Source organism: Grampus griseus (assembly GCF_964374135.1).
Source record: "Grampus griseus genome assembly, chromosome: X".
Classification (NCBI taxonomy): Eukaryota; Metazoa; Chordata; class Mammalia; order Artiodactyla; family Delphinidae; genus Grampus; species Grampus griseus.
Window position 1 is genome coordinate 64,916,718 of NC_138999.1, and position 14,909 is coordinate 64,931,626.

Below are 14,909 nucleotides of genomic sequence, written 5' to 3' on the forward strand. Positions count from 1 at the left end.
ACAACTGCTGAGCCTGCGTGCTGCAACTACTGAAGCCTGAACGCCTAGAGCCTGTGCTCTGCTACAACAGAAGCCACCGCAATGAGAAGCCTGCACGCTGCAACGAAGAGTAGCCCCCACTCGCCACCACTAGAGAGAGGCTGCATGCAGCAACAAAGACCCAACACAGCCAAAAATCAATTAATAAAATAAATAAATTTAAAATACTAATAAAAAATAAAAATAATGTTTGAGCTTCTTTGATCAGCTTTAAGAAGTGGTTTTGTGCAGTCAGACTTCGTATGTGTCATGTTTGTTTGTACTCAACTTACGCAGTTTCTGTTTCCAAATCAGAGATGATGATCTAGTCATAATACTGTTCTTCCTCTTAGAAAATGTTATTACTGATGGTGATTACCATCTGTGTTTAGGGAGTGGCTCAAAATACTTTAATAACTGGAAGTTATTTCCCTCAGTGTTGTTGGATGCTCTTTTTCTCAGAGTCACCTCATTGCTAATAGCTGCATGCCAGATTTGTTTCTCTGATATTGTCATCTCCCATAAACATACATTTTTTTCCTCACCGTATGAAATTATTTACACTCTTACTCTGTTTTCTTAGTCATTTTGCTAAATGCAGTGGGAGATTACAAAAACTGTTCTTGACTTTGTACCTATCTTTGAGACATTTAAGATTCAAAAGATGGTTATACATATATTATAAAATCAATTAGAGTTGTGTGTGTTATATTTTATATAGAAAAATATATATATATAAATAATATATGTAAAATAGAGTAGTATGAGGGGAATGGAATTCCTCTGAGGTTTTGAGTGTAAGGTCCAATTTAAGTATAGTTTTGAAGAAAAAATACAGGCAAATTATGAGGGCAGAAGAAATACATATTATTCATAGTTGATCTGACATGCTTAAATTAGGATGTAATGGGAAAAGTAGCTGTATTAATGTAATTTTCATTCATGCTCAGAATTTCTTTCCTCCCTAATACATATTTCCAGGGTGAATTATCCACTCACTTTAAAAGTGCCTTTCAGGGGCTTCCCTCGTGGCGCAGTGGTTGAGAGTCCGTCTCCCGATGCAGGGGACACAGGTTCGTGCCCCGGTCCGGGAGGATCCCACATGCCACGGAGCAGTTAGTCCCGTGAGCCATGGCCGCTGGGCCTGCGCGTCCAGAGCTTGTGCTCCGCAATGGGAGAGGCCACAACAGTAAGAGGCCCGCATACAGCAAAAAAAAAAAAAAAAAAAAGTGCCTTTCTGCTTAACTAGTCTTTTTCAGTTCCTCAGTAAGCCTGAGAGATGCTCCAATACTTTGGTCTGGAGCATACCCGATAATAAAACTGTAGTTCAGTTTTACATTCCTAACTCACCAGGTAAACTAGCCTTCATCTGTTGAGTGTATTGTATTCCAAAAGTTTGTTACCAATTCTGTTTTTTGAACTTGACAGTTTCTTATAAAACAATTTAGTCAGTTTTGGTAATGTACCTGAGTCAACCCTCAAAAGCCCCATTTTGACCCATAACATATTTGAGCCATATGGGTACTAAGTTTGAATGTTCTGACCTTGAGGCAGGCAGCCATGTGCTACAAGAGGAAAGAGGAAGCAACTCCTTTTTTAGGCACAGGGCTAACAGTAGACAAAATATTGATAGGATCTGTTTGTTTTAGACATTATCACCTTCCCTTTTCATACTCATTACTGCTTCCCAGTGACCCTCTCCCTAGTTAGAGCCCCTAATGCCTTCATGCTTGCCTTAAGTACCCTGCCTTGGACTTTTCACCTAGACCTGTGAGTTCTTACATCCCAAGGATCCTTTGCTCACAATTACCTGCGTTTCCTGTCCCATTTGGGCTTCTGTTCTATTGTAGTAACTGATCATACCTAGATATTAGGAGGTGTAATGCCAGCTATCAGCCCCTTAACCTATCAAAGAGGAGTTTGTATTTTAAAAAGAGGATACAATGTCTATTAAGACAACTGACCTAGATTCTTCAAAAAGTTACTTGGGGGAAAAGAGATAAAGGAGAGAGGCTGTTTTAGATTAAATGAGACAAAGGAGACATAACCAAATGCAGAGTGTGAACCTTGTCTGGATCCTGGTTTGGAAAAAAATAAAAGCTGTAAGGGATATTCTTGGGACATTTAGGACAATTTAAATAGAGAACTTATATTAAAGGATGTACAATGATTAATTTTCTTAGCTGTGATCATAGTATTGTGGTTTTATAGGAATTCTTATTGTTTGGATATGCATGCTGAAGTATTATGATCTCTAAAACTTAAAAATAGTTTAGGAAAAATAGAGCAAGTATAGCAAAATGTTAACAATTGTTGAATTCATGCAGAGGGTATACAGATAGATGTTCATTGTATTATTCACCTTTTATGTGTGGTTGAAAATTTTCATAGTAAAGATTTGGAAAACAGGGAAGCTGTTCATTAGTATAATATTCTTTAGATTGTAAAATTTCATGCAATGGAGAATTCAGGCAATATGGAGAACTTCATTTTTTACTACTTCTTCCCTATTCCACTTATCATTCATTCAAAGATTCACATATTGTCTTATTGACAGCAGCTGCTCTGGCTAGAGGAAGGAAGAGTTTCTCAGGGCAACAACAGCTTATTTTTACATATAGATTGTAAGTCATAGTTTACCAGAATGTGAAAATCTTTGGCAGTGTGGTTCATTAGAATCATTTTTTTTGACTTTGAATAAAGGCTGTTTCAAGTCATTAAAATCAAAAGTTAGACAAAATGTATTCTTTTATATTGAATATATATTGTAAGTCTCTCTGTAAAAATAGACAGTAATTTAATAGTAATTTCATAAGAAGAATCAGTGGACATAACTGAATTGTTAAGTGTTGCATTTGGAATAACTTTAGATCTAACTTTAAAAGTAAATAACAAAAATAGACTAATAATTATGAGTCTATTTCAGATCAAATCACACTATAAGTTACAGTTGTTCCATAATTAATGCATTTGAAGTTAAGACTGAGACTGATGCACCTAGGGATGAATTTTTCTTTCAACTTTTCTAAGATTTTTACATTTTAAAAATGGATATGGAAAACAGTATGGAGGTTCTTGAAAAAAATTAAAAAACAGAACTATCATGTGATCCAGCAATTCCACTTCTGGGTATTTATCCAAGGGAAATGAAATCACTATCACAAAGATATTTGCACCCCTCTATTCATTGAAGCATTATTTACAATAGCCAAGACATGGAAATAACCAATGTCCATTGATAGATGAATAGATAAAGAAAGTGTGATATACATATACACATTCTTCAGCCGTAAAAATGAAGGAAATCCTGCCACTTGTGACAACATGGATGGACCTTGAGGGCATTATGCTAAGTGAAATAAGTCACACAGAGACAGACAAATACTGTATGAGCTCACCTATACGTGGAATCTGAAAAAACCTGAACTCATAGACACAGAGAACAGATTGATGGGTTGGTTACCAGAGGTGGGGGGTAGGGAGTGGGCAAAATGGATGAAGGTCGTTAAAAAGTATAAACTTCCAGTTATAAGGTAAATAATTCCTGAGGATATAATGTACAGCATGGTGACTATAATTAACAATATTGTATATTTGAAGGCTGCTAAGAGAGTAGATCTTAAAATTTCTCATCACAGGAAAAAAAAATGTAACTATGTATAGTGATGGATGTTAACTAAACTTATGGTGGTAATTTTGCAATATATACATATATCAAATCATTATATTGTATACCTAAAACTAATACAATATTATATGTCAATTATATCTCAATAAAATGGCAGTTTCATGTGATTCAAACTAATTATCAGTGAAAAAAACAAAGATTCCTGCCTTCATGGAATTTTCATTTTAGTGGGAAGTGTATTGCAGTGTAACAAATTATTCCAAAATTTAGTGGCTTAAAACAACCAACAATTATTATCTCACAGTTTCTGTGGGTCATGAATTTGGGAGTGGTTTAGCTGGGTGGTTCTGGCTCAAGGTCTGTCGTGAGGTTGTAAGTCTATATGTCAGCTGAGGCTACACGCATCTAAAGACAACTGAGTCTGAAGGATCAGCTTTCAAGGCAGTTAACTCACCTAGTAGGAGGCCTTATGTCTTTGCTGGTTATTGACAGGAGGCCTCAATTTCTCACCATGTGAACCTCTCCAAAAGGCTGCTTGAGTATCCTCATGCCATGGCGGGTAGCTTCCCCTAGATGGGGTGATTCAAGAGAGAGGACAAGGAGGAAGCCACAGTGACTTTTTTCCCCTCCTGCAGTGCCTTTTATGACCAATCTTGGAAGTCACACTTCGTCACTTCCACTATTGACTTGGAAGCAAGTCACTGAGTCCAGGCCACACTCAAAGAGAAAGGAGTTAAATTCCACCTCTTGAAGGAAAGGAGTAGCAAAGAATTTGTGAACATATTTTAAAACCACCACAGGAAGACAGGTAATATGCAATAAACATAGTAAGTAAATTATGGAGTTTATTAGAAGGTTATAAGTTCTATGAAAATAAGAAAAAAATAGAGCAAAGGTAATGGGAATCAGAGTATCTGTGTGTGGAAGGGGTGTGGGATGCAATTTTCAACAGTGTGGTCATTGAAAGACTCATTAGTAAGGTTAGATTTGAGTAGACTTGAAAGAGATGAGGAAGTTAGCTAAGCAAATATCTAAGAGAAGAAAGTCCTAAATCAAGGGAATAGCTAACCCAAAGGCCCTGTGGTGGGGGTAAAATGAGGTGAGAGAAAAGAATGTTAGCCATATTTTATTAGTAGAGTATTTTCAGCTGGGGAGGTGGGAAAGTTGAGGAAGGATAATTTATTTTTTTTAACTTAAAGTTTTTTGTTGTTTTTCGGTTTTTAAGTTTTTATTTTATATTGGAGCATAGTTGATTAACAATGTTGTATTAGTTTGAGGTCTACAGCTAAGTGATTGAGTTATACATATACATGTATCTATTCTTTTTCAAACTGTTTTCCCATTTAGGTTATTACAGTGTTTTGAGCAGAGTTCCCTGTGCTATACAGTAGGTACTTCTTGGTTATCTTTTTTTTTTTTTTTTTTTTGCGGTATGCAGGCCTCTCACTGTTGTGGCCTCTCCCGTTGCGGAGCACAGGCCCCAGACGCGCAGGCTCAGTGGCCATGGCTCACGGGCCTAGCCGCTCCGCGGCATGTGGGATCTTCCCAGACCAGGGCACAAACCCGTGTCCCTTGCATCGGCAGGTGGACTCTCAACCACTGCGTCACCAGGGAAGACCAGTTTATCTATTTTAAATATAGTATTATGTACATGTCAGCCCCAAACTTCCAATCTATCCCCCCCTGCCCTTCCCTCCTGGTAACCATAAGTTCGTTCTCTAAGTCTGTGAGTCTATTTCTGTTTTGTAAATAAGTTCATTTGTATCATTTTTTTTAGATTCCACATATAAGCAATATCATGTGATATTTATCTTTCTCTGTTTGACTTCACTTAGTATGATAGTCTCTAGGTCTATCCATGTTGCTGCAAATGGCATTATTTCATTCTTTTTTATGGCTGAGTAGTATTCCATTGTATATATGTACTACATCTTCTTTATCCATTCCTCTGTTGATGGACATTTAAGTTGTTTCCATGTCTTGGCTATTGTAAACAGCACTGCAGTGAACATTGGAGTGCATGTCAGAGGAAGGATTATTTCCATGGCTGAAATTAACAAGTTCATTGTTTCTAATAGGAATATAAAGAAGAAATCAAAATGGATCCAAGTATGAGTGTGAATTCTGTCACCATCTCTGTTGAGGGGATGACATGTAGTTCCTGTGTTTGGACCATTGAACAGCGCATTGGAAAACTGAACGGTGTACATCACATTAAAGTAAGTTACTCCTTGGAAATCAGTGAAGTCAAATGCTGTTGACTGGAATTCTTCTGGGAAATTACTTCTAACACTGAGACAGATGCAGACACACTGACACGTACGACATAAAGACTATCACACTTTTAACCTTGAAGCTGAATAAGTTTTCTTCAGCCCATTAACTTATTTTTTTGTTAAAAAATAAGAAATAATACATTTTTAAAATTTAAAAACATCTGAAGATGGAATCTGGATGTTAATGTTTGTATATTTATCAATATATATTTTATAAGTATATAGATGCTGATATAATTTTTATTACTCTTAATCTCATGTTGATCTAAAATATATGTTCTCAGAGAAAGGATTGTGAGGTTTCTTTCTCTTTTATAGCATGACAGTTACTATGTTTAGTAATAATGTAGTCTTCTCTAAGAGCATGCATACAAAGTGTAACTAATTTTCTAAACATTTTCACTTCAATGTTATTTAATCAATAAATCATTTTATTTAAAAGAATACGTTACAATTAATTACATTAAGTGACATTACCAAACAGTTTTAGAGTGGTTAGCTCTAGAACAAGGAATGAAAGAAACACTGTTAACCATTATGTGTCTGTGTATTTTCTCTTCACATTTCTTAAATCACAAATAAAAAATAACAAGATACTGCAGTGAAAATACAATTAGTTTCTCGCAAATAAATTAAAAGTGTGTATGGTCTGGGGAAAACTGAAGCCCAGCTCACCGGCTTACAAAGGGGGTGTGATATAAAACTGGTGCCTCCACCCACATCACTCCCCTCTTCGATTCTGTTCTTCCCCAGAGCCCTAAGCTTCCCACACACCCTAGATTACTGCTGAGGAGTGAGCTGACACCATCCTGTATGAGTGAGGCCTGGCATGGTGCGCTCAGGTTTAGGGCAAGGGGAAGGCCGTAGGTGAAACTGGAAGATGGGGAACTAAAGACGTGCACCCACTGCCTCTGCTCTCTGAGTATTCAACCACATCACCCTCCCTCCAAAAGGAAGCTAATGTGACACAGTGACTCTGGAAGGAACCTAGTGGTATGTTGGAGTGCAACAGACCAAATGGTTTCTACAGCTGAATCAATCCAGCCAGAGAACATGAAGGAGAGAAGGGAGGGCACAGTTGTCCCTCTAGGTCTGGAGACTTTGGGTCACCCAGGATGCAGTCCCCTTTAAGAAAACTGCCTTCCAGAGCCAGGCCCCTAAGTTGGCAAATTCTGAAATGAAAGAGAGGGGTATCACCTGTTAGAGCCCTATGCTGCTGCTCCAAGCATTGGGTTTGCAAATATAAGAGGGGATAACCCGAAGCTAATGGCCTGGGTAACTAAAGAATGAAACTAGATGGGCTAGGCACGGGCATGCTGAACATTTATCTAATTCCTCCCTGAGAGCTGTCCAGGCCTAGGAGCTGCCCTGAGCACTCCGTCTTTGCTGAGCTTAGACTTAGGGCAGGGGGAGGGCAGAAAAATGGAGAGTAAAATAAAAATATAAAGAGCCAGAAAACCCAAAGCATGGCCCAAGGGAACCTTTCTGCAGGGATAGGTTTCTCAGGGCCTGCATTTTCTCCTGATCCATAAAAACTCTGAGCTTTTATCAAAGAGGATAGAAACTCTCTGTTGGGGAGGGAGGACAACAGGAGATCAGGGAGATCCTGCTGGCTATCCTGGGGCAAAGCAGGGGGAAAGGGAGCCTCTCCATTTCCCAGAGACAAACTGCCAAAAAAGACTGTGTAGAAGCCTCCCTGGGCAGAGCCCAGGACTGAGAAAGGTGGTAGGGATTTGAGTTCACTTCAGTTTTTAATTGCAAAAATGAAATTGACTTTTGTTAGACTATCTTAACACATTCCTGCTATAATTCATCTCAGAATCCTACTTAGTGGAAAAGAGTGGTTTATTTGTATATTCTAATTTTTCTGCAATGAACATGAATTGTTAATACAATTGTTATAAATAAATAAGAAAACCTAAACTTTGTTTAGCGCCTTCTAAACACAAAAGCCAAAAGTACTAAAGTCAACACAAAACTACCCCAAAGGGAACAAAATGATACTGTGCCCCCTCATATCCTGTAAAAAATGTATTTGAATGTGTCCTGTGCTCATTTTTTTGACATAGACATAGTATGTTAAAGCTGCAAGGGGTCTTAGATATGACTTAAGTCGTCTAGCCCCCTCATTTTACAGATCAACAGATTGAAGCCCAGATAAGGAAGTGACCTGTGCTAAGTTACACAGCTACCTAATACCAAACAAAACTAGAACTCAAGTTCCATGATTCCTGGGCCAGTATGTTTCGTGGTCATACAGTGTCTACAGATGCAGTTTAATTTGTATATGGTTCTCAAACTTGTGATCTCCAATTTATTCTTTCACATAACTTCTAAAAATAAAGGAACCTGGTATTTTCATCATAAAGGTGCCTCCTACCACCAAATTGCTGTTTTAGCTCTGTATCACTAGTCTCTATAAATTCTCCTCAGAATAGTTCTAGTATTTTTAGTATGAGACACCTTGAATTATATTTTATTTGTCACTACCTTTTTAATCTTTTTATTTCCGTGTTCGTAAAAATGTCTTTGATTTTAAAGCCTTTGGGGTTAAAAAAGTATGTTTTGATTAAGTCCAGCTTTCTCAGCCTCAGCACTATTGACATTTTGGGCTGGATAATTCTTTGTTTTGGGGGGGCTGTTCTGTGCTTTCTATGATGTTTAGCAGCATCCCTGGCCTCTACCCACCAGATGCCAGTAGCCTCTCCTCCCACTTGTGACAACCAAAAATGTCTCCAGACATTGCCAGTGTCTCCTAGGGGTGAAATTGCCCTCAGTTGAGGATCACTTCTGTAGTCCCTTCTCAGAGAACCTACTGTACACCCTTTGTCTGTTCAGTTAATATTTGATGATGGTGAATTGATATATCAAACAGGCTCATGTGCCCCTTTCTCTTCATATTAGCTTCTTATGGTTCTTTTTTTTGCCAGTTAGAGGTATAGTGAACAGTGGTTCTCAAACCATACCATGAGAATCACCTGGAGGGCTTGTAAAACATAAATTGCTGGTTCCATGCCCAGAGTTTCTGTTTTAGTAGATCTGAATGGGGCCTGAGAATTTGCATGCCTAATAAGTACCCAGGTAACTCTAAAGGTGCTGGTCCTGGGACCACAGTTTAAGAACCATTATATTGCATGAGCTATACTTACACTGAAGATTATTTATCATTTATCTGAAATTTAAATTTAACTGGGTCTGTCCTGTATTTTTATTTGCTAAATCTGGTAACCCTTCTTTGAAATCATCCTTCCCCTTTACTTTTACTTTTTGTTCCTGTAAGTTTTGCTTTTTAAAAACTGCCATGTAAATGGAATCATATGTTATATAGCCTTTTGAGTCTGGCTTCTTTCACTTAGCATCATGCATTTGAGATTTGTCCATGTTCTTGCATGTATCACTGGTTCTTTCCTTTTCATTGCTGAGGAGTATTCCATTGTGTGGATGTACCAAAGTTTGTTTACCCATTCACCTTTTGAGAGACATTGGATTGTTTATACTTTCTTTTGTGATTATGAAAAGCAGTGCTCTGAATGTTCACATCCAAGTCTTTGTGTGGACATAAGTTTTAATATCTCTTGGGCAAATTCCTAGGATTTGATTTGTTCCATCATATGATAAGTGTATGTTTAACTTTTTGAGACACTGACAATTGATTTACCACAGTGGCTGTACTATTTTATCTTCCCACCAGCAATGTTTGAGGATTCCACTTTTCTCACATTCTCTCCAACACTTTGTATTAACAGTCTTTTTAGTTATAGACATTCTAGTGAGTATGTAGTGGTATCTCACTAATTCGCATTCCCTTAATAGCTAATGATATTGAGCATCTTTTCATGTGTTCATTAGGCATTTGTATACCCTTTTTGGTAAAGTGTCTGTCAAACCTTTTGTGAAATTTTTAGCTGGGTGTTTCGTTTTCTTATTATTCAATTTTGATTGTTTTCTATGTGTTCTGAATTGTCTTCTTTTAGGTATGTGTTTTGCAAATAATTTTTCCAGTCTGTGGCTTGTCTTTTTAATCTCTTAAAAGTATCTTTCCCAGGGCTTCCCTGGTGGCACAGTGGTTGAGAGTCCACGTGCCGATGCAGGGGACACGGGTTCGTGCCCTGGTCCGGGAGGAGCCCACATGCCGCGGAGCGGCTGGGCCCGTGAGCCATGGCCGCTGAGCCTGCACGTTCCGAGCCTGTGCTCTCCAACGGGAGATGCCACAACGGTGAGAGGCCCACGTACCTCAAAAAAAAAAAAAAAGTATCTTTCCCAGAGCAGCAGTTTTTACTTTTGATGAATTCCACTTTACCTACTTTTTTTCCTTTATGGAGCATGCTTTTGGTGTCATAGCTAAGAAATCTTGGCCTCACCCAGGATCACAAAGATTTTTCTCCTATGTCTTCTAAAAGTTCTTTCATTTTAGGTTTTGCATTTAGATCTATTATCCATTTTGAATTAATGTGAATACATTATGAGGTATGGGTTGAGGTTAATTTTTTTTAATATGGATGTCCAGTTTTCCAGGCAGCTCTATTTGTTGAAAAGTTTATTCTTTCTCCATTGAATTGCCTTTGCACCTTTGTTGAAAATCAATTTACCATATATTTATGGGTATATTTTTGTATGCTCTGTCCTATTCCATTGATCTGTATGTCTGTCCTTTGGCCAATAAATACCACAGAGTCTTGATTATTGTAGCTTTATAATAAATCTTTTCTTTTTTTTGGAGCAGAGAAAGATTTATTGCAGGGCCAAGCAAGGAGAATGGGTGGCTCATGATTGAAAAACCTCCTTAAGTCCCTAATGGTTTTCAGGGGGAAGTTTTTAATAGGAAAAATTTGGGGTGAGGGCTGCAGGGTGTGTGACTTTCTTCTGATTGGTGGGTGGTGAAGTAACAGGATGGTGCTCCAGGAATCTCGTATTCAGCCTGAAGTTAGCATCTTCCACCTGGGTGGAGGCCTTAGTTCCTGGTCTCAGGACTTAATGAAGCTCAGGTTCTTTACGTCTTGTCACAGAAAGATTTCAGTGAGAGATAAAGTGATAGGTAAGAAGTGGATTTACTTAGAGAGATACACATTCCACAGACAGAATGCGGTCTGTCTCAAAAGGTGAGAGCAGCCTATGATAAATCTTAAAATCAGGTAGTGTAATTTCTCAACTTTGTTCTTTTTCAAAATTGTTTTGGCTGTTCTATTTTCTTTCCGTTTACATATACATTTTAGAATCATTATATAGGTTTCTACAAAAATATTTGCTGGGATTTTGATTGCGATTGTGTTGATTCTGTAGATCCATTTGGATAGAATTAACATCTTAATATTGCGTATTCAACCCTGTGCACATGCTACATCTCTCTATTTAGGTATTTCTTGATTTCTTTTATCAGGGATCTATAATTTTCAGTCTTCAGATTCTGCATATATTTTGTTAGGCTTATATTCAAGTATTTTCTGTTTTTAGATGATGTTTAAATGGTACTTTTTTTTTTTTTTTTTTTTTTGCGGTACGCGGGCCTCTCACCGTTGTGGCCTCTCCCATTGCGGAGCACAGGCTCCAGACGCGCAGGCTCAGCGGCCATGGCTAACGGGCCTAGCCGCTCCGCGGCATGTGGGATCTTCCCGGACCGGGGCACGAACCCGTGTTCCCTGCATCAGCAGGCGGACTCTCAACCACTGCGCCACCAGGGAAGACCCGGTACTTTTTTTTTTAATTTAAATTTCAGTTGTTCATTACAAACATACAGAAATGCAGTTGGTTTTTGTATGTTGACTTTGTATCCTGAACTTTGCTAAACTGACATTAGCTCTATTAGCTCTTTTTGTAGATTCTTTGGGATTTTCTACATAAGCAGTTATGTCATCAGGGCATAAAAATAGTTTTATTTCTTCCTTTCTAGTCTGTATGTCTTATTTCTTTTCTGTCTAGAACCTCCATTACAATTTGGAATAGGAGTGGTAACAGTGAACATCTACGTCTTGTTACTGGTCGTAGGGGGAAAACATTCAGTCCTTCACCATTAAGTATTGTGTTAGTAGAGGGTTTTTGTAGATGCCCTGTATCAGGTTAAGGAAATTCCTTTCTCTTCCTGGTTTTCTGAGAGCTTTTATTTGTAATCACGAATAGATGTTGCATTTTTTCAAGTGCTTTTTCTGCATCTCGATATGATCATATTATTTTTCTTCTTTAAGGCTGTTAATATGGTGAATTACACTGATTGATTTTCAAATGTTATACTAGCCATGCATTCCCAGGATAAGCCCCACTTGGTCAAAGAATACTTTTAATGAAAAATTTCAAACATACACAGAAGTGAAGACCTAGTACAAGGAACCTCCCTGTACCTGTCACCCTTGCTACTTATTTTCATGATATCCTTGCTACTTATTTTCATGACATTCTCATCATTTGAATTTGATAATGTATTTTGCTGATGCTTTTAAGAGTTGATCTGGACCTTCCTACCTGTTGTACTTTTTGACTAGTGAATTGGAATTTCCTAGTATATCTCCATGCCGTTTCCAAGCCTTTTTGCTGCCCCCTGCCCACCGTTTTCCTTGTCACTCTTCAGGATTCTCAGCACTGTTTGGAGCACAGCACTCTTTCCCATGCTTCATTCAGTTTGGTTCCCCACCTGTTCTCTCCTATTTCTCCACAACTTGTATCTAAGGGCCCAAAGAAATTAACAATATCTCCTTGCCAAAAGATTGGGGATTTCTACTATAATGATGGTAATATATGAATGGTTTTTCTTAAATATTTTACTGTGAATTGCTGACTCTTCAGCATGTTTATTTTCACTGCCAGGGCTTAATGAGTTAATGTGTAATTTTAACTGGCTTGTGTCTTCATTTGTATAATGTACTTATTATTTTAATATATTTAAGTTTTCAGCATCATTAAAACAACTTTGTATTGGCAGTGGTTCTATAATATTTACCAGAAGTTTTCTATAATTTTGCTTTTATACAATATTCATTATAGTGATGATGGAAAGTTAATGCAACTTTGGAATTTGATCAGCTTGCATCAGTCCTAAAATGCTTTTCTTTTGACTAGTTCATATCCACATGTAAAAGATAAATTTTAGACACACTGCCCAGAGTAGATGTTAATATTCTAAAGGGAGCTTTGTCTAACTGGACATCAGATTTAGTGCAGGATTTAAAATTAGGAATCTGATGGATTCTTTCTAATAATCAGAAGCTCATTATATATTTTAAGTGCATGAATCATTAAATTTGAAACAGAATTTTTTTTTACTTTTTATTTTATATTGGAGTATAGTTGATTAACAATGTTGTGTTAGTTTCAGGTGTATAGCAAAGTGATTCAGTTATACATATACATGTATCTATTCTTTTTCAAATTCTTTAGGTTGTTACATAATATTAAGCAGAGTTCCCTGGGCTATACAGTAGGTCCTTGTGGGTTATCCATTTAAAATATAGCAGTGTGTACATGTCAGTCCCAAACTCCCTAACTATTCATCCCCCCCACCCTTACCCCCGGTAACCATAAGTTCCATTCTCTCAGTCTGTAAGTCTGTTTCTGTTTTGTCAATAAGTTCATTTTTATCATTCATTTTTAGAATCCACAGACAAGTGATACTATGCAATGTTTCTCTTTCTCTGTCTGACTTACTTTACTCAGTATGACAATCTCTAGGTCCATCCATGTTGCTGCAAATGGCACTATTTCATTCTTTTTAATAGCTGAGTAATATTCCATTGTATATATGTACCATATCTTCTTTTTCCATTCCTCTGTCAATGGACGTTTAGGTTGCTTCCATGTCTTGTCCATTGTAAACAGTGCTGCAATGAACATTGGGGAGCATGTATCCTTTCAGACCATGTTTTTCTCCAGATATATGCCCAGGAGTGGGATTGCTGGATCATATGGTAGCTCTATTTTTAGTTTTTTTAAAGAACCTCCATACTGTTCTCCATAGTGGCTGTACCAATTTACATTCCCACCAACAGTGTAGGAGGGTTCCCTTCTCTTCACACCCTCTCCAGCATTTACTGTTTGTGGATTTTTTGATGATAGCCATTCTGACTGGTGTAAGGTGGTATTTCATTGTAGTTTTGATTTGCATTTCTCTAATAATTAGTGATATTGAATATCTTTTCATGTGCCTCTTGGCCATCTTGTATGTCATCTTTGGAGAGATGTCTGTTTAGGTCTTCTGCCCATTTTTTGATTGGATTGCATTTCTGTACACTAACAATGAAAGATCCGAAAGAGAAATTCAAGAAACAATCCCATTTGCCATCTCATCAAAGAGAATAAAATACCTAGGAATAAACCTACCTAAGGAGACAAAAGACCTGTACTCTTAAAACTACAAGACACTGATGAAAGAAATTGAAGATAACACAAACAGATGGAAAGATATATCATGTTCTTGGATTGGAAGAATCAATATTGTCAAAATGACTATACTGTCCAGAGCAATCTACAGATTCATTGAAATCCCTATCAAATTACCAATGGCATTTTTCACAGAACTAGAACAAAAAATCTTAAAATTTGTATGGAGACACAAAAGGCCCCAAATAGCCAAAGCAATCTTGAGAAAGAAAAACGGAGCCAGAGGAATCAGGCTCCCTGCCTTCAGACTATACTACAAGGCCACAGTCATCAAAACAACATGGTACTGGCACAAAAATAGAAATATAGATCAAAGGAACAGGGTAGAAAGCCCAGAAATAAACCCACACACTTATGGTCAATTAATCTATGACAAAGGAGGCAAGACCATACAATGGAGGAAAGACAGTCTCTTCAATAAATGGTGCTGGCAAAACTGGACAGCTACATGTAAAAAAAAGAAATTAGAGCATTCTTTAACACCATGCACAAAAATAAACTCAAGATGGATATAGACCTAAATATGAGACCAGACACTATAAAACTCTTAGAGGAAAACATAGGCCAAACCCTCTCTGACATAAATAACAGCAATATCTTTTTTGATCGCTCTCCAAGAGTAA

The 14,909-nt window shown here is 37.5% G+C and overlaps 1 protein-coding gene across 1 annotated transcript in view; it reads left to right on the forward strand.

Annotated features, from left to right (window-relative positions):
• Positions 1 to 5,728: 5,728 nt before the first annotated feature.
• Positions 5,729 to 14,909, forward strand: part of ATP7A (ATPase copper transporting alpha) — a 77,344-nt gene continuing 68,163 nt past the window's right edge. Inside the window, exon 1 of the mRNA XM_082681292.1 lies at positions 5,729 to 5,865. Coding sequence (XP_082537418.1) covers positions 5,746 to 5,865 — 120 coding nt within the window. The 5' untranslated portion in view covers positions 5,729 to 5,745. The remainder of the gene's footprint in view (positions 5,866 to 14,909) is intronic.